A 26,896-nucleotide genomic window follows, 5' to 3' on the forward strand; every position below is an offset into this window, starting at 1 on the left:
TGTATGTATGTGTGTACGTCATATTTATATTATCTAAATCGTGGAAGTGGTTTTGAAATTTTGAAAGATGATTAGGAAAGATTGCTTAAGATATATAGTCTGAGTTTTGGTAACCTAGGGTACATTAGGCTATATCGTTTGAGAATTGGTAACCTAGGCTACAATGATTTATACAAATAGAGTGAAAAACGCTCCACTATGACTCCAACATTCTCCTAATGTGCCAAACTTTGCTCAAACGTTCTGGTGCCAAGGCGAGCATTTGCACGAGCTAGTTCCAAATATTTAATTAGTCTATTTGTTTGTTTGTTTTTGGCCCAATCCAAAATCGACGGTACAAAAATTATGCCTACGAAGCCTTCTGATAAAAAGATACGTTCACACATATTTTATACACAGTTTACAGCTATTTTTATATTTTATAGACGACTACCCACAGTGCAAATCTCTTGAGCGCACAATTAGATTACACACACGGTTTGCTCGCTGCGGCTCCTTTAAGAATACCCCCCCTCCACTCGCCCAATTCGTCGCCAGGTCGAAGACACGATGTTGGATTAAGAATATGTGACTTCAGTAACTGAAGACAGAATGGCATTTTTTTCTGAACTTTAAAATATTGCAAACACTCGGAGCGATTTGAAGTTCTAATAAGTGCACGAAGAAACGATTCATTATTGCACACTTTAGCAGTCGATATTAATACCTGTGAACGCGTCGGTGTGGACGGCTGGACTGTGGCTGGCAAAGAGGCGTATTCCCAACATTAGCAGCCTTCGGCGTCCGAGCCTCTATCAGCCGTCTTTGCGCCGAACAAGAGTTCTTAGACGGATTACAATGTTATTGTTTACAATCAGCCTCTGACGCGCACGTCAGATATATTTGGGAGTTCCTGATGTGGTGTAAGAAGTTGCGTGTTTGTTCTTCTGCTAAACCGGCCTCCGAATCCTGAAAGCTGGACTTGGTGAGAACACGGAGTCGGTGACAGCCTTCTCATGGCGCAGCGGGTGCGTAAGGACTTGAGCTGCAATACTGCAGAGGACGTGAATCGTGGTCGATTAACTTATCTTGGAAATTTTGTCTAGACACGAAACATTTATTTGTATAGTAATACAGCAAATAATAGAATTATGAGCGTCTTAAAACTCAGAAATCCAGTCGACATATTTCGAGTACAGCTGGTCTACACGTATCTTTTATTTATCTTTTACCATTCTATACATTTTAAAGGGCTTTTTGCATTTGAAGTTTTGTCTGTGCGTCTACGGGGGCATCAATACTATTTACTGGTTATGGGATGTTTCTAGCAGTAGGCCTAAGAGAAACTGCACGAACATACGAGGCCTAACACTGTTTGTTTTTTACAAACAGATACTTTATCAGATATAAACTTTTTAATATTTGTGATGCGCTGTGCTCAGGACGCATGAATCGTTTTATCTAAATACCTGTTGCGGCGGGCGTGACGTGGTGGCACTTACTGTGTGTAATGTCTCCGTTTTTGGTTCAGTGGCTTTTAGAGAAGAAAATTCCAAAGGGGGGACACTGACCGGCTGCAGTTTGTCAAAATATCTGTCATTAGAATTTATAGATTTTCGATCAGATTTGTTGCTTTAATTTTAAACGTGCATCGAAAGGAAAACTGGGTAGTTTCACTCTGATCATTATTATACATGGTGGTGTTCCTTTAAACTCTTTTAGTCATAATGCAAGAACATAACTTTCGGGGGGGGGGGGGGACAGTTACTTAATTTACAAGGAAAAATTATTTTATGTGTTTGCAACCAGCTAAATATAGTCCACGTTATATTTGAATAAAAAATTTGACCACATGAAACATAACGTTGTTAACAACGCAGCAAGGCATACAAAATCTAATTTAAAAGATTCGTTGAGTTTTTATGCATCTTATTTGTATTATGGCACTTTGATCTATTTTTTATCTTAAGCGTTCGTATGTTTTCTTACCACATTTTCAATGCCTGTAATGGAAATGTGACTTAAACCCTGAATTCATTCCAGTTTACATTTTGTGTTTAGTACGAGGAGTTGGTCCATTACGGTATGGATGGGCTCGGAATTCCGTCTCCGATGTACGGGGATCCTCACGCGGCCCGAGCCATGCAGGCGGTTCACGTGAACCCAGGCCATCCGCTACACGCGCACCAGTACGCGCTCTCCACAGCTCCCGGTGTGGGCTCGCCCGTTAACGACGCAGTAAAACGCGACAAAGATGCAATTTATGGGTGGGTGTCTTTTATAGGTAACTAAAAGAAACAGACTCAGGCAACATGCCAAAATTCTAAGACATATTTTCCATGTGTGTTTTGCATTAAAAATGATTGTTTGGTCGAGAAAACAGATTCTCAACAGAGATTTTCCCTTAAATATATGCTTCAGTTTCTAATTTTCAGTTTTAAACATCCCCGTCTATATTAACAAAATTAAAAGGTTAGTCGGGTATTTTTATTTTGTGGAATTTCACTGTTTAATCGCCACAACAGCCAAATCTTACTTAAAATGTAATCTTTTTTTTTTCTAGTATTATATTTTCATAAATGAAGGTTTTGATTAAACAGTTTAAATATATTTCAACAAAGAATTTGGTTCCTTAACTGAAAAAAAAAAAATTAAAGAACAGTATGCGATATCTGTAGGCCCAAAAGTGCAGCTATTTTAAATTCAATTCATTATTATTATTATTATTATTATTATTATTATTATTATTATTATTATTATTATTATTATTATTAAATTTTTTATTTTATTTTATTTCGCAAAATAGAGACTGCTGGATAAATAACTAAAGGCCATTTTGTGTTTTGATACAGACACCCGCTTTTCCCTCTACTTGCACTAGTTTTCGAGAAATGTGAATTAGCAACTTGTACTCCGAGAGAGAGCGGACTTGCGGGCGACGTGTGTTCCTCCGCGTCTTTTGATGAAGATATTACAGTATTCTCAAAACAGGTCAGCCAAATAAGCTGCTTTTCCATCTTTAACAGTGTGCATTAGGCAAATGAAACATTTACTCAAACTAATGAATATAAAACAACAGTAAGCCTATATTTATAGCACTAGACGCTTTGATGTATGTGCCAATGTAATAGTTAAAACTTGCTTTCCCGCATGCGGTGTAGATAAACGGCGCTGTTTATTTATTTATTTATTTATTTATTTATTTATTTATTTATTTATTTATTTATTTTCCTTTATTTATAGATACGGGCAGAAAAACCCTACTTTTCGTCCAATCCAGATTTGGATAATTTGGTAAGTCACATGTTCCTGTTGAACAAGTTACGTTAAAATTACGCGCTGATCATTAAATTACTGAAAAGGCGGTCCACTTATGGAACGCACAGATTTATGCATAAAGGGTTCATACCTGACCGGTTCATACGTCGCCCTTGAGTTCGCGTGTTGATTTCCCATGTTTCTGTTTCATAGATGGTGCAATCCATACAAGTTTTACGCTTTCATCTTTTAGAATTGGAAAAGGTAGGCTTTTCTTCTGACTTTCTATTAATGTGTAGGCTATTATTACTATTACTACTATTATTATTATTATTAGTAGTAGTAGTAGTAGTAGTAGTAGTAGTAGTAGGTTGTTGTTGTTGTTATTGTTGTTGATATTGTTGAATTGATTGTGCCCTTTTCGCGCGTCAGGTTCACGAGCTTTGTGATAATTTCTGCCATCGATATATCAGCTGTTTGAAAGGGAAGATGCCAATCGACTTGGTTGTCGATGATCGAGAAGGGGGGTCCAAATCTGACAGCGACGAATTTACTCGAAGCTCCGGGCCTGTAGATCAAGTGAGTGTTATCCTACTTAATTACTATCAAACGTTTCAAAGACGTTCTAAGCGGGGCCGGTTTGAAATGTTATTGGGATGGTATCAAATCGGCAGGGCAAACCAGTTAAATTGAGCTGAAAGACGAACGCTTGGTGTTTTGATTTCTAACATTAGGCGCGCAACACTGCCAACGCATACACCCACGCAGGAAGCGCGCGGTAACGTTATGCTCGAGAGGTTGTTTACGTTACGGGGCCCAAGACCGGAACGACAAGCGGCAACTCAAGTTTCCTCGCGCGCTCTCGGGTTCAGCCCGTCACTGTAGGGGTTTGCGCTTCGCGTGACACAATAGGGCTCGCGCATATACTGTATAGGCCTACAAAGGAGTTGCTTGCTCTCTTATCGTCGGTGCAGGGCGATGTAGTCTTTATTCGCCGTTTCAGTACTGGCCATTACGGGACGGAGCGTTTACCCGGTAAGAATGGCTAAAATGGCAGGTCAGCTTAACTGGAAGCGTCGCATTAAAAGACAGCATGAAGTGCACAGAACATTGAGACGAGTTTATTTCTGATAAAACTAAACGTGCACCGTCAATTCCTGGTGTTGGTTTTACGGTTTAAAGAAGCATTCCCCTTTGCAGTTGTTCTGATGTCAGTTTTTTATTTTTGCTACGGTTAGGCTGGGATAATAGAGGGAGAAGTCAAGGATCACTGCTTATGTGGAACCTGAACATTTTTACCCTCTAATGATGTTTCGTATCGGGACTGAGTCAGCTACAGAACGCATCCTGGCATTTGAAGAGGAGCAATTTGGGTCCATTGTATTTCAAAGATATGCAAGACTGTGGTGTTAGTACACAAAGCCACAGGTGGCTGAATTTCTGTTTGTTTTTGGAAATTAAGAAGATGTATTTAATGTAGATGTTTTTAATGAAGATGTATTGCATTTGTGTGTATGTCACCCACCATATCTAAAGCTCTCTCTCTCCCTGTGTGGATCTGTGTCAGTCATTTCATGTCTATTCAAATGCACTTCCACGTTTTCCATATATTTGTCGGGCTGTGTATATAAATGTGTATAAATTATGACTGTGTCTCAAAAGTGTGTGTGTGTGTGTATGTTAATGTTTAATGACACTGTCAGGCCATATATGTGTATGCGTGTGTGTGCACGCACGCGTGTGTGTGAACATAAAACTGGAGCATGTGTTCGATATTATCTCTTACTGCATGTGTCTGGTATGCAGTTTCATACTGTACTGGACCAAGTTATATATTACTTATATCAAATACTCAGGGACATATGACAAATATATATTTCTCTGTCTCTCTCTGTCTCTCTCTCTCTAGGTGTGTTGGAGGGAAGATGACTCCATTTCAGTTCACTCCACGGAAGGTCCTGCACCCTGCAGTGGACGACCCAGTTCCCTCAACGGAGATAACAGTAGTGAACATGGTAATCACACACACACACACACACACACACACACACACACACACACACACGTGTTTCTGTCATATTAGCATGAGTATTTGTGAAGTGCTCACTGTATGCCAAGTGAAACAGAGCTGCAAAGGTTTTGTCATCTCCTGCATACGTTTACACTTTAGCACCACTTTGGGGGTCTACTACTGAACCCACACACATGCGTACGCACACACATATCCATGCATCGGCGCACACACACACACACACACACACACACACACACACACACACACACAACACACACATATCCACAGCCACTCAGGAATAAAGGTTTTTTGGTTTCAAGTGAAGCTTTCTAGCTGCAGTATGTGTGCGTTTGTGTGTGTGTGTGTGTGTGTGTCTTTTGGTAAATTGTGAATGTGAGCTTGTACATGCATGTGCATTTGTGTGAGAGTGCACATAGGGCTAGTCTGTGCATGTGTTTTAATATATATTACACTAGCCTATGTGTGCACATGGGCTAGCCTGTATATGTGCAGCTGTGTGTGTGTGTGTGTGTGTGTGTGTGTGTGTATAGATTATTTAGGAAATGGTGCATAGTGGACATAAAGAGTCTTGTCAATACTTCTCAGTCCTGTGCACCAAACCATGGCCAATAAAAACCAGAATACACAGTTATTTAAATGTGTTCGCACGCATGTGTGTGCGCGTAACCTCCCTGCATCTTCGTATGAAATGCTTCCCTAACTATGAGAGTGGATGAGGCACAGCTGAGAGAAAGAAAGGCGTGTGTGTGAGAGGAGGGAGAAGGATACAGAGAAAGACAATTCTCCGGAGTCTTCCAGCCATCAAACGCAAGCGCTTTACACGGTGCCTGCAACCCTCACGCTCTCCTGCTGTTAACGCTTTGAGTTCATGCCGTGATCCTCTGCAGACTGCGCGCATCCTCCCGTATGGAGGCTGGCAGGTTGGCGTCCCTTTCCAGGTGACTGTGCTCCCTGGGCAGCAGGCACCATCGCCGTGTTTCTCACACAAGTCTGTTATTCTGTTCTGCTGATGAAAAATCATTCTCGGCACGGTCACGTGTACTCGGTTTCTCTTCTGGGTGTGGGGTAGGCATGCAGTCAGGCGTGACTTTTACCAAAAGAATGCAGACGTAAAACTGTAGCATTGAGGATCACGTTGAATACTGTCCGTAATGTGTGCGTGCATGCAAGTGTGTTTGTTTGTGTGTGTGTGTGTGTGTGTGTGTGTGTGTGTATACGTGTGTACCTCTGGGCCAGTGTAAATACACATATCTGCACAAACAAACCGCAGCAACACAAGTGCGTATACTCACACATACACACACAAATATATATTAGGTCTTAGGTGAAATCTGTTGGGTTAGGTGTGTGTGTGTGTGTGTGATAACAAATGCTATAGATGCTGCTGTTATGTGTCCTGTGTTATTACGATGGAAGGGAACTTTATGATATTATATACGTATTAAATCCGATATGAGTAGTATCAGTTTTAGCTGAAATAGTATGTAAAGGTTTCTATGAGAAAATCTGTGTTTGAGTGCCAGAAAATGGAATGTTCTTTTCTCTACACCAAACCTTTTGCTAAGCTAAATGCCCTATTTATTCTGCCATTCCCTAAGCGTTAACAACAGTCTATCACCCTTTTATAAACCATTAATAACTTGTTTATGTATCTCTGTGCATTCAGCTGAGGTTTTGTATGGGATTTGTCAAACAGGTGACCTTCTGGACCACTGCGCTGCTTCACCAAGCACCGGAGATGATGAAGATGCAGACAAGGACCGGAGGAACAGCAAGAAAAGGGGGATTTTTCCTAAAGTGGCAACCAACATCATGCGAGCTTGGCTGTTTCAACACCTAACGGTAGGCACAAATGTTTTAACTTCCTGCTGATCTTCTCTTCCAAAGCTGTATAAATGCTTTATAACAATCTTAGGTACAATTTATTCGTTACGGACATGTTTTCTTTTTTACTTATAGCAATATCCCATTTTAGGTATAACGTAAGGTTTAAATTAGTTTGTTGTTTATGCAGACTTTAGTCCACGCAAACGTATATGCAATATTCAATTATGGGCCCACATATTATCATTTTAGTATTTATTCATTATAAAAGTGGTTTACACTGTTTACTCTCATTAAACATCAGCATAGAACTTTCCAGTATTAAAGTGTGATATTGCATTATTTTTTGTATGCAGGGGGGTACAGATGTATGCCCCCCACCCCCGACACACACACACACACACACACACAGAAGTTTGTTTTTAGTCTGAAAACTTTATTTTTATATCTTGTCAGTGAAGTATTATATATATGTAATTACCTACAAGCAATAAGAACTTTCTAAACTTAACCCTAACCTCTCAACCTCAGTTACCAATAATAAATGTTTTGTGCTTTCAGTTTCAAAGAATCAAACACAATAAAAGATCTTAATCTGGGTCTCTTGGTACCTTATAATAAACTGTAACTAATGCACTTTCCTGCAGGTTGGTGAGGAGACACTTTCATATTGTTCCCATAATAAAGGTTGAATTTCATTACAAGAATAACCAATGTTGCCATGGCAACATGGGAGGGATTCATTTATACATACATCCTCCACTTATAAACCGAACACAATATTCAAACAAGAGACACTATATTTACAATTTTACATTATTTAAATATGGATTGATCAGGGCCACATATAATCACTCTCAAACTCTCAAGAACACACACACACATATACACACACATGCACACAGGCTGTAATATGTGCTGGGTAATTAGCGTGTAATTTGCCACCCTCCAGTTAGCAGATGTGTGGCTGCAGCAGTAGTGAGCAGGAACAGTCCTGGCATTCACCCTCAGCTCTTCCTCCATATCTCACTAATAAAAAACACACCCCAACGTGCTGCTATTTTCGGATTCTGAAGGGCGATTCTGAGAACGCTTAACACACATAGAAACTTCGCTCTGCAGCTGATTTCAGGCACAACATAAAAATTGCACATGAAGTCCAGTGTTCAGTGTGTGTTTAGTGTGTGTGTGGAGTTTTGAGGTGTGTGCGTTACAATAAACAAGCAGTGTGGTGCAGCTCAACACTTGGACAAGGTTTGCTAGAATTCTCTTGAGCTCATCAGCGGTCAGGAGTCACAGATAGCAGAGAATGCCACTATCTACAGAGATTGCTTAAGTAACCCACGGCGACTGCACACATGCTGTACACATACCAGAAAATCTGTTTAACCCCTTGATGCCATAATATCTTAAATATAGAAAAATAAAAGAAATTGATAATAGTTCAGCGCCCCAATCTGAACCCTTTCTGTCTTCTATTCCTGTTCCCCTCTCTGTGTCCTTTTCTGTCCTCCTGTCTGTCCTCCTATCTGTCCTTGCTTTGCTGCTTAATTTTCTGGGTACACTTTTTCAGTTCACACTGATATTTCTTATTCATACTTTTTAGAAATGTAATTATTGATCACTGCTTAATTTTTAGGAAGGCTGTCAGAATCATAGGCTAAACGCAGACTAATGCAGATTTGCAGAGTTACACAAGGCACACACATACACCGTCAAACACATTAGACACTGCTGAGACTGTGCGATGTTTATAGCTGCAGTGCTTCCTCCGTGCATGCTCCCATGTGTTTGGGCCACTTACCTCCTGGCTCTCGCTTTACACAGAGACATTCGAAATCAGTGAAGGAGACTCTATTAGTGTCACTAAGGTAAATGGGTGAACATCCATGTGAAGGCTGGAAGGGGTTTAAACAGGGCAGTTTTTATTTTTTTTAAATGGGGGCAGGGGTAAGTGGTGGTGGTGAGGGTGGGGGTTTGTAGCACCCCCCCAATTGCCAGGCATCTTGTGTGGGTACGGAGCCTTTCTCCACATCCCCCTCCTCCATCTGTCTGGGGTCACACTCACTGTTATCAAAACATCATCCATTACAGAGCTGACAGCCTCATCGGGGGACCCGGACCCTGTGAAAGGCTGCAGGGGGAATTTCCGTCACTGCCCGCGCAGAAAGAAGGGGCAGAAAAGGCGGGACGTGGGGGGGGGGGGGGTTGTGGGGTGGGGTAGGGTGAAGGAAAAAGAAAAATTGAGGAGAGAATGAAAGAGAGGAGAGGTGATTCATCATGGCTAGTCTTTTCTTTCCCTCTCTTTGAGGTGGAAAGGGGAGAGGTGGAGTGCGCAGATGACAGGGGGTCAGCGAGACAGGGGGTCAGCGAGACAGGGGGTCAGCGAGACAGGGGGTCAGCGAGACAGCGAGACAGGGGGTCAGCGAGACAGGGAGTCAGCGAGACAGGGAGTCAGCGAGACAGGGAGGCAGCGAGACAGGGAGGCAGCGAGACAGGGGGTCAGCGAGACAGGGAGTCAGCGAGAAAGGGAGTCAGCGAGACAGGGAGACAGCGAGACAGGGAGTCAGCGAGACAGGGAGACAGCGAGACAGGGGGTCAGCGAGACAGGGAGTCAGCGAGACAGGGAGTCAGCGAGACAGGGAGACAGCGAGACAGGGAGTCAGCGAGACAGGGAGTCAGCGAGACAGGGAGTCAGGAAGACAGCGAGACAGGGAGTCAGCAAAACAGGGAGACAGCGAGACAGGGAAACAGCGAGACAGGGAGACAGCGGACCATCAGGCACACGTCAGCTCTGCCACAGCTTCAGCACCCAGATACATGAACTGTCCAACACACTTAAGTAACCAGTTATCGCTTAAGTTACCACTTAAGTTACCTTTACAGGCACCATCAGGGCCCTGTGATGATGTTTTGGCTCACACCACTTTTAGTGTGGGCTTTATATAGAGTTTTATATGTAATTTTTAGAAAACAATGTAGCTCAAAAATCTTAGTTGAGCTTAGTTTTAGCCAAAAATCTTAGGGTTTTTTTTTTTTTTTTTGGTTGTTGTTCATGGTCTACAAACAAATACTACAACTTAGAACTTTATATTAGCTTTCTTTTTAATTATTATAATATTGGTTCTTGTGTTCAAATCCGTACATGAATTTCAGACTGGAAACATGTTACCAATTCCATCCTCCGGCTATTTCATATTAAGTGTCAGTTTTTAAACAATAATATTCGTCTTTGTGGTTTCAAGATAATAGAAAATATATAGCAATATAATGCGCAATAGTTGATTGAAATTTAAATGGGATTACGTGCTTTTTTTGACGTTCTCTTACTATGAATTAGTCTGTCTCAATACTAGAGACGCACCGATATGACATTTCTGGGCGATAATAGCTGAATTAATATCTTATTTGTGGCCAAGATTACTTCTGCTTCTGTACATTTTATTTACTGGTGCCTAATAATTAAAATAATTACCAGTCTCGTAAATTTTAAATCAAATGTAAAGATTTAAAGGACTGTTTTTTTAAGGGGTGGGGGGTTAGGGGAGGAGAGCACCCGCTTTGGTGTGCCGATCAGAGCACAATGATAAGACAAGACAGTGGGTGGTATTTATTTAGTCCTACGTCCATCAGAGTGGCGCTAAATGTCAGTAAGTGTACATACGTATATGTAGAGCAATGTACGTATATGTAGGCTGCGCAGTTGGACGCGCAATTCGTCACATTTTACAAATGAGCAGGTTTAGAAATCAGCTGGCGCGAAATAAACCACATATATCAAACCAAATATGCATAAATGGACAAACAGCATAACCGGTAAGTGGTAAACATGTACAAATGCCTTAACTGACTTTTTAAAAATCATCAATTATTTAGGCATTCACGCCCACAGCGTCACATACAGGACACCAAAACTAGCTTGTTGCTATCGTCTTACGCCCTTCCTGAAAAGTGTGAAATGCAATGCCAAAAGAGGAAAAAAATATTTCAAGTGTAGAAAGTTCGGAGAAACCGTGCGTGCACGAGCGAAGACATGTAGCAGATATTGGTTGTAATTGTAGGCTAAAATTCCAGTGTGGGAATAATATAAAGTGTAGGACAATAATTTTACCACAATACATCAACGTGCACCTATTCTCCTCTAACCAGACATGCACAGAGCTCATGGAAGGTGGGTGGGGGTAGGTAAGGGTGTTTTTAAGGCCAAACCCTTCAGAATTACCCATAATTAGGGTGCTAACAGTTTTACTACCCCAGAAAACGGGATAATCGTGCGCGCGCACACACGCACGCACTCACGCACACACACAAAACCTCAACAGCGAAGGCGCAAATTTGGCTCGTTCAGCTATAAACTACTAAACCTCACCGACCATTTGCTGCCAGTGCAATAGCAACAGGTGTTCAGCATGCAGAGAATGAATAGCGGCTGAGTTGTTAACAAAGCTGACCTGGAGTCAGGTTTGGCGAGAACCTCTGTATTGTCAGGTCTAGCTGAGATTTAGGCACTGATCCAGGATCAGTTACAGCTACAGGCTCAGGTTTCCTCCGCTGTCTCTAGGCCTTCAGTGATTTACTAGAGGCGTTGCCCTTAGTTACAGGATTGTAATTTGTAATGAGTTTGTGGCTTGGCCAGGAAACAGAGTGTAAAGATAGTCAAATTAGCATTGTGGTTTCCCATTGTCCTATTATTTTTTCCCTGTAAAATCTTTTCTTAGCTCACTGATTACATGACAGATAGCCAAACAATGGACTGCCATTTTACTGTGGGATGCTTCTGACACTACAGTATGAAGCACTATTCTGAGAACTCAGAACAGTCCTAAATGCTTGTGTGTACGTAATAGGAAAAACAAGAACAACTACAACAATATATAGTTCTCAGGAGCTCAGGAAAGATTTCTGAGGAGCTCAAGCTTGGCTATTGTCTATTTTTGTTTTTGTTTTTTTTTGGGGGGGGTGGACAGTTGAGAAATCTCTGACACAAAAACCCCAATAAAATGACTAATGTGTAAAAAGGTGCTTTTTGATTTGACTGTGTGTGAGACATTTGCTCTTCTCTCCACTGTAGCATCCATACCCGTCTGAGGAGCAAAAGAAGCAGCTAGCTCAGGACACAGGACTCACCATCCTCCAGGTCAACAACTGGTGAGTGGCCTCGCGTCTGCGTGTCCCGCTGTCTCGAGTCTGCTGTCCTGCAGTCTGATTCAATTTGCTGAACTTGCCATCAGCTCACAAAGCCACAAGCAGGAGCTCGTAAAAACATTTCTGTTTGTGCTACGTGTGTGGTTTATTTTATCTGGTAATGAAAGATGATATATTTGATATACAGAACTTAATTATTCCACATGCTGCCTGCTGGCATGCTAAAATATTAGATGCTTGATGGTTTGTTGATAAAAACAAAATCATGTCCGAGTGTTTTTCCTTTGAGGCTCCTCCCACCAAGCCTGGAACACTGAAATTTACTGCGAGTATGCTTTTTGCTCGCAAACATTGTCCAGTGAGTAAACAGCTCAGGTGGAAGGATGTTTGAGCTGTAATCTAGGTTGTACAGTGCTTAAAGGACCTTCTCAAAGTTCCCTGAAAAAAAAGATGTGAATGGGATTATTTCAGATTTGGATTATTTCAGAAAAAAAAAAAATGTTGTTGTTTCTCAGAACGATTTGGTTTTAAAGTACTCTCCACTGGAAGTGCACTAAAGTCTAGAATTGGACTAAACTTTGGTCTACATCAAGGGTTAGTACCTTTAAAACTTTTGATAGATCTTCACAGCAGATGGCTTGTGTCCTGGAATTCCTTGAAATCTGACAAGTCTACTTCCTGAAGTTCTCAAACTTTGTGTCTCATAACTTTGATGTTCCATTCTGTTCAAGAATGTCACATATTTGTAGGTAGAGCCAGATAAGTCCATAATAAGTCCAGATAAGTCCATAGTAGTCAAAGACCACAGCCACCCTGCCACTGAAAGTCATCTTCACATCATTTCCCTGCATTCTAATGATCTACGCTTTAGCTGTGCAGAATGTGCTGCTGCACTGCGACAGCGAGGTCTGCTCTTCAAACAGGTGAGAAAATGGAGGGCGAACGAGCACTTGTCAAATTAAACAGAATTTTCACAGTGAACAGCTGGACTGGTTTATTTAAATACAAACACACACACAGACATGACCACTGACCGCTGCATAACCCCCACATTATGTAGGGGCCAGGGGGACATTTTATGATCCTGTGATCTGCTTAGCATGTGTTGTTAGGTTTGGAATCGACCAGACTAAGTGTATTTAACAATGCATATGAGGTCATGACTACATATGAAAAGACCTGAACATGGATTTAATTATTCAGTATTCGGTGGAGGAGGTGGGTCGAGATTCAGTACTTTTTAAATCGTGATCCAGATATTCAAAATTGTAGAGAGAGAGATATTCAAAATTGTAGTGAATTATACACAGGTTTTGAGTACTTTGCTATTATATATATATATATATATATATATATATATGTGTGTGTGTGTGTGTGTGTGTGTGTGTGTGTGTGTGTGTGTGTGTGTGTGTGAGCTCCTAATGTCACCACCATGGTGTGAAGTGAGGGGTTAGCCAGGGGTCAAACCTTTACCATCACAACCCCCCCCCCCCCCCCCAAAAGAGGAGGTGGGGTTTTGTTCACCATATGGGTCTGCCTGCAATTGGTCACTGGACAGGGGAGAACTTAGCAGCTGAGGTCAATTAATATTAAGCGTGCGTATGCAGGGTCTGTTTTCACTGTTCATATCCGTGTAGAGTGCTGTGGGCAGGGGAGGTGGTCTGATTCAGCACTTCAGCTCACGGACATGCACACATGAGGCACGCTGCTGCTTCTGTTGCGTTGGGATCGGTTTCTCCCAGTCACTTCGATTTCCTGAGCCTTGGACACATCTCTGTGTTTTAACGTCCTAGTTTGAGTGCTTCCAAATCAGCTTGTGTTCTGTGTAAAGCCAAGTGAGTGAACATTCGGGTCTTCGAGTTCCCGGAGAAGCCGTTGGTTGTGCTACTTTGAAATGACCCTGTAGGGTATCATAACCCCCACCTTTTTAAGGAACATGAAATGGAACCAGTGTGCCCTGAGTGAAGCAGGGGGGACATAAATCATGCACGGACCAGGGCGCTGGCACCTTGAGGTCAGAGGTCATGAGGGGATTTTTAGGTTGAGAAAGGCCAGAGCTGCACTTCTGCTCAGCATGTGAGGTCATGGGGTCATGGAGTCAAAAGGTGAAAGGTCAAGCATTGCAGGAGCACAGATACTAAAAGCATTCTGGGGTGTAGCCATACATTGAAATGTTTGGCTCTTGTTAAATCGGAGCTTATCTCGGTTCCTGATGTTTCTTAATAGTTTCTTTCTCTTTGGCTCTCTCCCTAGGTTCATCAATGCCAGGAGAAGGATTGTCCAGCCAATGATTGACCAGTCCAATCGGGCGGGTGAGTGTCCTGCATTTCTGTCCACAGAAGTGTCCACTTCTCTCCCCTGCACTCGCAAGCACTTCCACTAAGTGGGTCAAACACAAACATCACAGTGCCTGGATCATTCAGAGGACCTCTTTTTCTAAGTGATGGAAAACACACAACCAAGCCAGGTGGTAAATTTCATCCTCCCGTTATTTCCCTTCTCCAAATCGATCATGTCCTTTCCTGTTACCCTCTGTGCATCTCTCCCACTCTGTCTCCCCTGCGTTTCTCTCTCTCTCTAAACAGTGCAAGGGAGCTGGTCTTTTTTTTCTGCTCAGCTGTAGTAAACTTTATGGGCGGGGGTGGGGGGTGGGGGGGTGCAGGGGTCGCACGGAGCTTGAGGCGAAGGCAGGGAGGAGGGTTGGAGAAGTTCAAAGACATTTCTGAGGATCTGAACTGCTGCCCTTGCACCGGCTAACCAGACACAGCTCACTAAACCCATACGGACTGTACTCTAACGGGACTGGGGGTAGGGTGAGTGAGTGAGTGAGTGAGTGAGTGAGAAAAAGAGAGAGAGAAGATAGAACAGTATTTATTTATTTTTGTATGCATTACTTTTTAGGAGTTCTGACTGATGAGTATTTTGGTCTCCTCTGTGCAGTAGGTCACAGTGGACCGTATACTCCTGATGGCCAGCCAATGGGAGGATTCATGTTGGACGGACAGGCTCACGTGGGCACCAGACATCCAGGTAAAACGCTTCCATGCACAATGCATGCAGTTTGTTTGTCTAGGTGCATTTAAACCTTTCAGATTTAAAATTTGAAAACGGAAGAGACAATATGTAAAGGCCCCTGTGCTCCTCTTCCCCCCCTCTCCTCCTCTCGCTCCCTCTCGCTCCCTCTCTCTCCGTCTCAGGTTCGCTGGCTGGAATGGGGATGGACAGTCAGTGGCACTACATGTAGCCAAAGCCCGGGCCATCCTGCCGCACCGTAGGACAGTATGTGCAGCCCTTTTACACGGAGGGGTTTTACGGAAAAATGCTGTTTTACAAACAAAAAGTGTAACAAACAAACAAACAAATAAATAAATAAATATTTGGTGAAAAAAGCACAGGCTTCAGAAAGAGTGAAAGCATAGGAAGAGAGTGAGAAAGCGGAGCGAGCGTGAGAGAGAGGGCGCATAAAGAGAAAGAGAGCGAGGGGGAGCTTGTTAGTGTCTCTGCAGGAGTCCTGCTCTTCTCGCTATATGTGATTGGGTGGACATGAACGTCTATTCAAACAATACATTTGTCATATCCCATAATGCCATGCTGCCGGTACAGATGACCTCCCCAGCGCACAGCGACCACTGAGTTGACACCCTCTGCCCTCCCTGATCTCTCCTTGTTGTTCCTTGTTTATATCCTTGTTAGACGTTAGTTCTTTTTCATGGTTTTGGTTTTACCTCAGTCAGTAGTAGTCAAGGAAAAAAATAACATGAAAAGTAAAATCCCCCCTACCCACTGACATTTATGGTTTGGTTTTAAATTGCTTTGTAGATTGTTTTTTAGAGTAATTGGTAATTGTTCAGTGAAACGTGTCATTCAGTATAAGACACACCCGCACGCACACACAAACACATGTAATTCAGTATACACATACAAATAATTCACTATACACACACACACACACACACAAACGCATGTAATTCAGTATGTGTGCACGCACACACACACACACACACACACACAAGTAATTTAGTATACACACGTACAAACACAAACACTGGGCACACTGCCATCTGGAGCCTATGAGTAGGTACTGAACATTGTTCAAGAAATGCAGAGGATTACTGGGTTATTTTAAACAAAACAAAGGCAAAATATTGCAAATTTACTGTAAATACAAGTCTGTGTTGTTATGTTTGCTAAGAGACTGTTTACAAAATCAAATGAACTGACTGCTTCCTTGTTTTTGTATAATAGGCTCCTAATGGACTGGGACTTTTTCTCGCAGCACCACAGATGGCATATCGTCAGCAATACAAAATCCCCAAATCCCAGCGAATTACCTCTACGGCTTAGGGAATGCTAGTGTTGTGCTGCCATGGCAACCCGGAGACTGCTGACTCAATCAGAGAGCCCATCCCAGTCGGAACACGAACTGGGTGTGTGTGGACAGGAAGATCCATCCCCTCCAAAATCTTGAAAAAGATGACGGAAAGCAAACACCTTTGCACCTGGCCATAGCTTTAGTCGCCCTGGAGACAATAAGAGCCGTCCCGTAATTCAGGAGACATCCCCCCCGCCCACTTTAATTGCCTTAAGGAGCTAAAAACTTATGTTTTCTCACCAGCAACCGACGGGATGCCTGCAATACGGAGACGTGTGTGCGGTGTTAGGCTGGACGTTGACAGCAGGCACGGAGCATTTGGTAGCCCTCCTCGGTACGTTCAGTTGTCGCTGCCGAAGTGCAGGCCTAGCTAATGGTTGTCACAGTGGTTTGATTTAAGACATGGGCACTTGCAACAAAACTTGCAATTAATAAAAAAAAAAACAATTGTTGTATTTTTTTTTTTATTTCTAGTGCTACAAAACACCAAGAGCAAAACTGTTTACTTTAATTGACATGTAGTTACTGACGCAGGCCTGCTACATTTTAAAATGAATGTGCGCGTTTCTGACCTGATCTGCTGCGTGGTTTACCTCGGACAGTGATGGTGCTTAAAAAGATTCAAAAAGACAATTGATGATTGTGAATGTTCTGGCTTTGTTAGGTATGTTGTGTACTTTCGCACTATGTATGTTTGTGTGTGAGGGTGCGCGTGTCGTTTTCATAAAACTTTTTACCTCAAAGCAAAAGCATCCGTGTTGTTCACACGGGACACTGTTGACAATGTCTGTCCACGTTTTGGTAAAATGCGATTCCACATTGAATTAGTCTGACACCTGTAGGTCATTTGGGGTACTACACAATTTGACTGTTGCGGTGACTCACTGCAGTTTCGTAGATAGCCAGTATAGAGACCTATAGTAGTTTACTTCGTGAGCGCACTTACCAAAGAACTGATGTAAAATGTTCTATGCAGTTTTGTCAGATTGGAAAAAGATTTAACATAACAAATTCAAAGCAAAGAAGGAAATAAATATGCTTTAGAACTGATTGAAGTGTTTCAGTGTTCAATAAACTATTACTGCTCATTTCACTCCATTAAAACTCAACACTATATTTATAGTTATTATATTATATATTTATATTAGTTATACACTAGAACAGAAAGAGAGGGAGATTGGTCAGAAAATGTGCAAGTTGAACAGGATGCGTCTGTGGTGTTGAAATGACTAACAGTTGGCTTTCCTGTTGCATTCTTCTGATTTTACGCTAGTGTCCCGTCCCCCCACCCCAATCTTCTTTTTCAAACATGGCTGCGCTAAACAGAACTCTCCCAGGAGGATGTTGTCCTGAAGCTGTTCTAAACGTGTATTGGCACTGAACATCACGTCAGCCTTCTTTTCAACCAGCTAGGGAGAGTTAGGCCTACAAGTCAGACCTGAGATATTTTTTAAAAAAAGAAAAGAAAAATAAGCTAAATGAAAGCCATGAAATTGTAAACACATCACTGAACAATTGCTACAGTCATGTGAACTGCAGTTGTGGTCATCAGGGACATCTGCATTGCACTGCTAAAATATTTGGCAGTGTTGTAAAGGCAGACTTTAGGGTACACACCATAGCCATTACCATAGTAAGCACTATCATTTTCAGGCAACGATCCAAGCTACATGCAATTAAGAAAGGTACAGCAGGCCATGTGTTTACCATGTAAACGATGTTTAAAATGAGGGCAGTCTACCGTATAGGAAGTGCAAGAGTCGGCTGTCCTGGATCAGTTACTGTGCACGTGTTTATGTAGTGTGTATGCAGTGTGTATGCAGTGTGCATGTTGTGTATACGTATAGAGAGAGGAGCTCAGGTTGCCCCGTGAAAGCATGAAGGAGCAGGGCAGGAAGTTAACATCATTTAAAGGAGTCATTAACATCGTTTAACCAAAGAACAAAAACATGTCATATACAACATGTTTGTTTAAGAATCCAGGTGAAATTATACCACTCCATCTGGAAAACTGTGTACATTCAATCAGCAGAATAAGAAAGATTAGCAAAAGGTACTTTGGTTTTGTATGTGGTCATCTGGCGTAGTGTCATTTTATGTTCTCTTATTTTAAACAATGGTCTCACTTACCTAATGATTATAAGATAATGGTAATTAATAATAAATTATTAGCATCTCATTCCCTTATGTAATAAGTCCTCAGCAGGCCTGGCGTTGGTCCCATCTCTTCAAGGATGAATTCTCTTAATTTGTTCGACTAAAATAATTTGGTCATTTGAGAAAAGAAAACAAATGTATGTAAAATGCATCAGTGAATGAGTCTAGTTCTCTTGTCCTAATGACCTGATTTCTATTGACTGGATCAGAGACCCTGTCCTAGGGCTCAATTATAAGTGTGTAAGACGCTTAGCAGGAGACATAACGGCTTCGCATGACACATGCAGTGCATGAACACACTGGATGAAGACATGGACTATTTATCTGGCTGGTGCATTCACATTTGTGCACTGAATCTGTCCAACTAGGAATGTGACTGCCACAGTAATCTGGCTATACTAAACACAATAATCTGGATATGTTGAACACAATAATCTGGCTATACTGAACACAATAATGTGGATATGTTGAACACAATAATCTGGCTACACTGAACACAATAATCAGGGTATGTTGAACACAGTAATCTGGCTATACTGAACACAATAATCAGGGTATGTTGAACACAGTAATCTGGCTATACTGAACACAATAATCAGGGTATGTTGAACACAGTAATCTGGCTATACTGAACACAATAATCAGGGTATGTTGAACACAGTAATCTGGCTATACTGAACATAGTAATCTGGATATACTGAAGGCATGAGCTATACTCACATTAGGACATTAAGGGTTAATAAATCTATTTCACTTTTCACTGCATCCTTTATCCCCCCGCACACACATACACACACACACACTCAAGGCTACTTTAATCAGGGAGTGCTTTAGATCGTTAGCCACCTTTTCTGGTGACATCATTAGAAGGGGAAGGCAAAGTGAACTGTGACTATTCAGTAAGTCTCTGAGCTCAACAACCTACTGGTGCAGAGAAAGGTCATCCATCAAGAAAAATACTTCACAGAGCTGTGTGAGTGTGTGTGTGTGTGTGTGTGTGTGTGTGTGTGTGTGTGTGTGTGTGTGTGAGTGTGTGTGTGTGTGTGTGTGTGTGTGTGTGTGTGTGTGTGTGTGTGTGAGTGTGTGTGTTAGAGGGTTACACTCAATGCAGTCAGACCCATAAAGAACAGTTCAACACAGCAGTAACCATGGCAACAAAGAGGCGGAGCCATTCCATCCAACCATCAGCGTGTCCGTGAGGCAATCAAACTGCTGAAGAGATTTAGTGACTGGATCAATGGATAGACTAACTCGTGAATCCAGCCTTGTTCCCAACGAACCAGCACTTGGGGTAAACCAGCAGGACTGACTATGATATACAATGCAGAGCTTAAATGAGATTGGTCCAGTCTTTCCTGTGAATACAGTGAAACTATGGGCTTAATTCCCCTCCACTGCAGCTGTCTGTTACGACAGATAAGGGGGTTAAGTCGGTTCATCATTTAATGAAATGGACAAATATAATTAAAGTGTCAGTGGCAGACAACAGCAGTAACTCTGGGACATGGCAGTTACTGGGTAGTAAGCACAAAATATCACTGAGTATTATGCTACAGTTAGACACATGAGAGTAAGTACTCATTAAAAATCCTTACAATTTAAACCATATAGAGTTAAACTGGACTCAAGTGAAGAGTTAATTAAACAGTGCTGATTTGATCATGGTATAAAGTGAGCACAGATTTTACACACGCATGCACACACGCGTACACACACACACACAGAGAGAGAGAGAGAGAGAGAGAGAGAGAGAGAGAGAGAGAGAGAGAGAGGCTCACAGTCGGGTTAGCTTACATATGTGACAGAGCCTACTTATCTTATGATGTATGACCTGGCACTGGCAGGGGCACTGGGGTTATTTGTGAGCACATAAAAGTGAATGCGCTGTAACATGAGAGCATCCAGGAAAGCTCACGCAGGCCAATAAGCCTACAATGTGTGTATTAATCTGTGTGCTATGTTATGTAGAGTTATTTAATATAATTCTTTAATATAGTAATATAGAAGGTCTTAGAAATAATGCTCTAAAACACTGATAATTATTAAGGTATCCTCAAGCATGACATTTATAATAGAAATAACACAACTCAGAGTATTTGGGTTTGTTCAAATCTTCTATCTATCTATCTATCTATCTATCTATCTATCTATCTATCTATCTATCTATCTATCTATCTATCTATCTATCTATCTATCTATCTATCTATCTATCTATCTATCTATCTATCTTTCTTTCTTTCTTTCTTTCTTTTCTTAGCATTTGTTCCCCTGGACAGGTCATAGATTGATGATGTCACACCTCCCACTTGTTCCTCTTGTTCGGCTATATTTTGAAAGCGCTGCTATGAGCCTTGCAGTCTTTTATGTTAGCGTCTCTCATGAATAGCCGAACTGAACTTAGGAAGAAAGCGTGCTTAGTGTGGTTACCATGGTTACTAGGATATTATACCGTCTAATGATTAGCAATAGCATTATGCATCATACGTCCCATATGCAATTAATCTGTAAAAAAATCCTATATGACCATGACTTTGTATGTGTTATCTATTATAAAACATTGTTTTAGGCTTCAATATTATACACATTTTTAAAGAAAATAACATTTTCGTATACAAGAAAGAAATATTTTTCCTGGTATTGAAAAAGTGAGCAGCATTAGGTAACATTCGTTTATTTCGACACCACGTCGTGTTATTTACTTCCCAGCTCCAACTGCGCACTGTTCAGCAGATTGGGTGTCCTTGAATATACGCGCGCACTGACTCATGGGAAAGGGACAGTTTTTGGCGGCTTACTTGAATTGACAAACATGGACTTAATCAGGACAGTTTATGACCTAAACTGTCTAACTAGCTAGCAAGTCGTAGTAATCTCCTGGGTATATAGTTACTTGCAATGTAGATTCAGTTAATAATCAAAAAGTATGAATGACAGAAGGAATTTCAGTTCTAATCCAGAAGAACGTGATCAATCTGAATTTTCACGAATTGCCCAAAGCAAAGCAAAAATAAACAGGCTGAAGAGAAGTCCGAGGCCAAGTCACCCACAGTCTCAGAAACCGCCCTATAGTACGGGTAAAACAGGTAAATAATCTAAATACGCTTAGCAACTGTGTAAGGTAGCCAGCAGTTGTGGAACCGATACAAGTTAACCTAGCTAGGTTAGCCAGCTATGTTAATCCAGCTCTCCCTAAACGTGTGCATAAGCGCTGTTCGTGTTTACCTTATGGTTTGGCTGTTTTTGTGTGCATTTCTGATCAGAACTGAAAACACCGACACGTCTGACAACAAACAGATTCACAAACTGGACCACCATCGACTCTCCTAATAATGATGCCGAGTTTCAACAAGATATCATCTGGGATCCAACATCACCAGCGGCTCCTTTTAGAAATGGCAAGTGTCACTAGAAACTGCTAATATACGTTATGTTCGTTTATGCTAAATTGTAGTTAGCTAGCTAGATTTAGTCTTAGCCATAGCTTAGTTTACTAGATATGTTATAACATGTTATTTGACATATTTGGTATTTAACATGCTATTTCACATGTTTGGGCGGCTTGTCTTTTCATTCCTGTTCCCCAGGACGCAGCCGAAGGAGAGCTACAAACCTCACACCGGTGGACGTATTAGACATTGCCAGACGGATAGCGCCAAAGGTTATCAGAAGAGAACAGCAGCTGTGTTGTATACCACTATTTCAAAAGGGTATCTCTTTTTTTTAACACAATGTGGTGGTTATTTCCAGAGCAGGAGACCTGAGGAAGCAGAGTCATCTTTGCTACAGTGGATCGGGGACAGCGCTATTCCATGTACTCCAGAGGTTCGGGAGCCCACACCCAGACCCAAATCAAGAAGGTCCAGTTATTGTTCACTGTTATTACTGCAGCATGTTGTGTAAAAATGCCTGTTACTCTTTTACACCCCAGTCTTATTAATTAGTTATTAATCTTAAGGTATATTTTTCTGTAAATATTGTGATTATTTTCAGTATCTATGGAAAATAAAATGAAAGTATGAAAGGAATGTGTAAAAGAGGTCTTTGAAGTGTACAGGGTTTAATGCTTTTTAATATTTTTACAATGATCATTTTTATTTGTTGTTCAGTACATGTTATTGTGATGAAGACCAGAAAAAATCTTAACACCTCGTATTTGTATGCCTCCCCAGGCAAAACGTTGTGGACGACCTGCTGAAGTTGGCAAAGCAGTTCGATTTCAACATGATCCAAGCGGAAGAAGCCCTGCTCCAGCCCAGACAGCAGCGCTCGGAGCAAGTTATGGATGTTATGGACAAGGACCAGGAGTTGTTTTGTGAGGAGAACTACTCACGAGCTCTGCCTCAGGCTGGCAATCCCAAAGTTGAGAGAGCCCCGTTGCTTTTGGAGGAGGGTGACGATACAGTGGACGATGCAGCCCTCATTCAGGAAATGGAGGATGATCTGGACTTGCTCTTTGATTGTTCAACGCTGGAGGCCAGTGGTTACCTCAGCCAGGGTTTAAGTGGACAGTGTCAGAACGTAGCTGAAAGCACACAGGATGCAGCCATGGGTGTGACTCTTACTGCTACGCAGGGCAAAGACACTGTGGTTAATGTGTCTCTTCCCGGAGAGGTGCTGTGTAAGAGCGGTCACCGAGGTCTCGCTCCTGTAGTGGGCGGTGACTCGGCAGCAGATGCTGCTAAGGTACTTGTCACTGCATTGCCGCTTAGCAACAGCAGACCAGGTGTGAGCTCAGCACATGACTTTGAGGACGACTGGAGCAACGACGACTTGTTGGACGACTCACTGCTGTTTGAGATGACGCAAAACCCTGAACTCTTCTCCGCGCCTCAACGCAGCTCCACACAGAAACAGGTGAACAGAAACAAAGATGGCACTTTCTTCAAGAATACAAACAGCAAAGTGACAAATGGATCTCACCACCAGCAAGCTGGTAACAATGTGAAGTTTGACAGCTCACAAGGACTAAACCAGAGGCTCAAAAGCAGGCAGACCTTTCAGATGGACCCTCACCCTGCCCAACAGTGTCATCAGTTGCCTAGCAATGGGAATATTTTAGGAAGAGAAGTGCTTGTGGAGAGCAATCAGCAAAGGCGGATTACTGCCTCCAACGAAGTTCCGTCGGTTTTTTCAGGCACAAGGATCTGGAATCCAAGCCAGTGTCAACGCAGCGTATTCAGAGTTGGTGACCAACCCCAGGCGCAACGGCCATCAGGAACAACCAATGTTTCCTCCACTTCAGCTGAAGACGTAAATAAAACCTGGTTGGTTTCTAGCAGCTTTGGTTCATCAGGATGTGTTGCGTCTGCTCCATCTGGATTCTGGCATGATAAGGTCGCCAAGGTCAACGAGGAGAAAAACCACCCGATCACCAAAGGCGACGGCCTCGCCGACATCGCAGATGATGACCTGGACTCCATCTTTGCATCTGACGATATCTGGGATGATGGGGCGGACGACGACGACCTGCTCTGCGAAGCATGTGAAAAAGTGGAAGAATCCACAGCCGACCTAGACCCTCTGGAGACTCCTGTAGCGAAGTCCAGAATGGACAACAGCCGTGTGCAGGGCGGGGTGTTTGTCTCAGCCATGACGACCGGTCAAAGTGCCATCACTAATGTGACGCGACCTAAATGGGAGAACCTGTTTGTCCGACCGAACACGCCTAACAGGACCACGTCACTAGAGAATACAGTGGACAACAGCATGGTTGCACCATCCAGTGGTTCAACTAAAGGGCCGTACAGGTTCACCCATGTTAAAAGCACGTCAGGCATGAGTAGCACGCCTGGTAGTACTGCGCTGCTGCAGCAGCAGGTTTGCAAAAGGGGCGTGGCCACTTCGCCTCAATCATCTCCAAGGGTTCCAGATGACCATCATTTCAAAAAGCCTTATAGTACCTTTAACAATACACCTTTGTCCAGAGGTAAAACCTTTAAAATTAATGAATGAGTAGCTTTGAACTTAGCACATACTCTGTTTTCGCTTTTTGCAAAAACATGATTCCACAAAAGTTTTGACTTTTATTAAGACACTGAAGGGAAAGTTTAATACAATAAATTAAAGAATATAAAATTATATATAGTAACTAATATAATAACTGAAATAGTTTACTGTGTCAATAGACTGTAGAATCACGGAATGTGGATGAATGAATGAATGAATGAATACTTGTGTAAACTGAACGAGCTCAAACATTCAATGGATGAGGGTATGAAGCTGAGTGACTGTTCTCTGTTGTCCCAGACATCAGTCAGAAGAAGGTGGTGACAGTTGGGAGGTGTAGTGATGCTGAGATTGAAAAGAAGAAGCAGCAAGCCATGGAAAGGCGGAGACTCCGGATGATGGCCAATCAGAACCTTGGAGCACCTACATGATGTCACAGCACCACGAAGATGCACAACAGACAGACTTCTGTTTAGTGTGTCAACACTGCATTGTGCTGTTGCAGCAGCATTGAACTCATGATCAGTTGTGTTTTCCTGAATGGAGAGGTTGACACACGAATCTCAATATGTGCTTGTTATCAAAACTCATTCTGCTCAGGACATCACACACTTTAGCTAGAGAAAAGTGGGATTATTTGAAAATTTGGCTATATATTTTTTTCTTCCTTTTGCAACTCAGTTTATTAGCCCCTGTTGTTCTTGGTTGACTTTGCTGTTCAGGTGAAACATTTCTCCGGTTCCAAGTGTAATTTTTCGGAGGTTGTGAAATTTTAATTTCTTTCAGTGCCTTTGAGCAATGTTTGTTCCTGTGTATATATACAAAAATAAATAAGAGCTGCAATTTCTCAAGTAGCAATATATTTGTTATGAATGTTCTAATGTTTTATTTTGGTCTGTTTTTTAAAATAAGCATATATATATAATCTCCCATGTTTATCTCTCTCTGGAGAAACACTTAATAGTATTCTGTGAAATGGTACTTTACGACGGCTTAACAAACGGTGGTAAATTCAGACTTGTATTTGCCATCTCATGTCATTCGCTGAAATTTGTCGCCCACTACAGATATTGATACATAAATGCAATAAAGTGCAATAAGATATGTATCAATATTTTGTATATCTGTCTGGCGGCTAATTTAAGGCTTTAAAGTCTTGAGCGTCAATAGATTTCAGGCATCCATCGCGTCCTCAGTGGTTAGCCAGCGGGTCTGCGAGTCTGGACTGAGGTGGACCTTGGTGAGGGCGCAGCTCGCGCGCAGTCACCCGCTCAGTCCCCCGGGCGCACCGACGCGTCTCTTATTAATTCACTGACACCTGCGTGACGCGGCCTACAGCGGCACACCCGAGCGCATCTGAAATGCGATTCCTGTTATCAGGCCGCGGACGTGTAATAGTATCCAACGGTAGTGCGCATTGCGCAAGAAAGGCCCCGCGGGCGTAAGATTCAGTGTCGTTTAACTGACGGGCCGGGTTGTCAACTTCGTACGTGCAGCCTGCCCGTTTGTATGTTTGCACTGGAGAATGTTGTAGTGTATCATCATAGGTTTGGGGTCTATGCATTTTTAATGTGCCAATCTAATCTACAGATGAAAAACGGCGTGAGCTTTTCAGGTCCGTGCGTTGTCGCTCGTCTGGGCTAAAGGCAAAGGTCTCCCTGGGATTTAATGACTGAGCGCATAAACTAATACGCCACTCCAGGGCCAGTCGACTCCAAGCTCGTACCGTTTAGCCACTATACAATCTAGTGCAGCCTCGTTATACAATGACGTTTGGCGGCTCCATATTTGAGTTTCGTAAAATGTTATAACGATATATTGGCGTCCTGCAAAAAAAAAGAAAAAGTCAATGTGTGTAGTTTATTCATCGTATGTGTCTTTTGATTTTGCGCCGTTTATATTCACTCATATCCCCAAAAATAATTTAGTAAGTCTTGTAACCCAATTTATTAAATACAAAGTAAATCACATCTTAAATGTTTGCCCAACACGTGAATATTTGCTTTACTGATTTAGCTTTTGCTTGAGCACGCCAGCACGCGAAGGCGAGAATGTCCAGTCGAACCTGCCGTGTCCCAAGTCCGCCGCGTGCACCGCTACAGTGAGGCCTGGGCTGACGTTTCGCCTTAAAAGGGACAGAAAGAAAACCTCAAAGAAGCTTAAAATAGCGTTCCTGTGTC

At 42.2% G+C, this 26,896-nt stretch overlaps 2 protein-coding genes across 3 annotated transcripts; both read left to right on the forward strand.

The window, feature by feature from the left end:
* Nucleotides 1-505: 505 nt before the first annotated feature.
* Nucleotides 506-18,792, forward strand: meis1a (Meis homeobox 1 a). Of its 2 annotated transcripts, none has more exons than XM_027013711.3 (13): nucleotides 506-1,007; nucleotides 2,041-2,246; nucleotides 2,832-2,970; nucleotides 3,223-3,273; nucleotides 3,451-3,501; nucleotides 3,670-3,816; nucleotides 5,147-5,252; nucleotides 6,969-7,114; nucleotides 12,168-12,244; nucleotides 14,495-14,553; nucleotides 15,182-15,271; nucleotides 15,439-15,520; nucleotides 16,487-18,792. In XM_027013711.3, exons 1-12 carry the CDS (start codon nucleotides 996-998, stop codon nucleotides 15,483-15,485), a joined length of 1,131 nt encoding a protein of 376 aa, XP_026869512.2. In that variant the 5' UTR covers nucleotides 506-995; the 3' UTR covers nucleotides 15,486-15,520; nucleotides 16,487-18,792. The 2 variants fall into 2 exon arrangements, with proteins under 2 accessions (XP_026869512.2, XP_081557025.1); XM_081700899.1 differs by having other exon boundaries at nucleotides 506-964.
* Nucleotides 18,793-20,582: 1,790 nt separating this feature from the next.
* etaa1a (ETAA1 activator of ATR kinase a) lies at nucleotides 20,583-25,559 on the forward strand. Its single transcript, XM_027013737.3, has 6 exons — nucleotides 20,583-21,853; nucleotides 22,031-22,165; nucleotides 22,355-22,428; nucleotides 22,518-22,627; nucleotides 22,940-24,696; nucleotides 25,017-25,559. Exons 1-6 carry the CDS (start codon nucleotides 21,694-21,696, stop codon nucleotides 25,145-25,147), a joined length of 2,367 nt encoding a protein of 788 aa, XP_026869538.2. The 5' UTR covers nucleotides 20,583-21,693; the 3' UTR covers nucleotides 25,148-25,559.
* Nucleotides 25,560-26,896: the final 1,337 nt, after the last annotated feature.

Source organism: Electrophorus electricus, chromosome 18 (genome assembly GCF_041902795.1).
Source record: "Electrophorus electricus isolate QZ-2024a chromosome 18, ASM4190279v1, whole genome shotgun sequence".
Lineage (NCBI taxonomy): Eukaryota > Metazoa > Chordata > Actinopteri > Gymnotiformes > Gymnotidae > Electrophorus > Electrophorus electricus.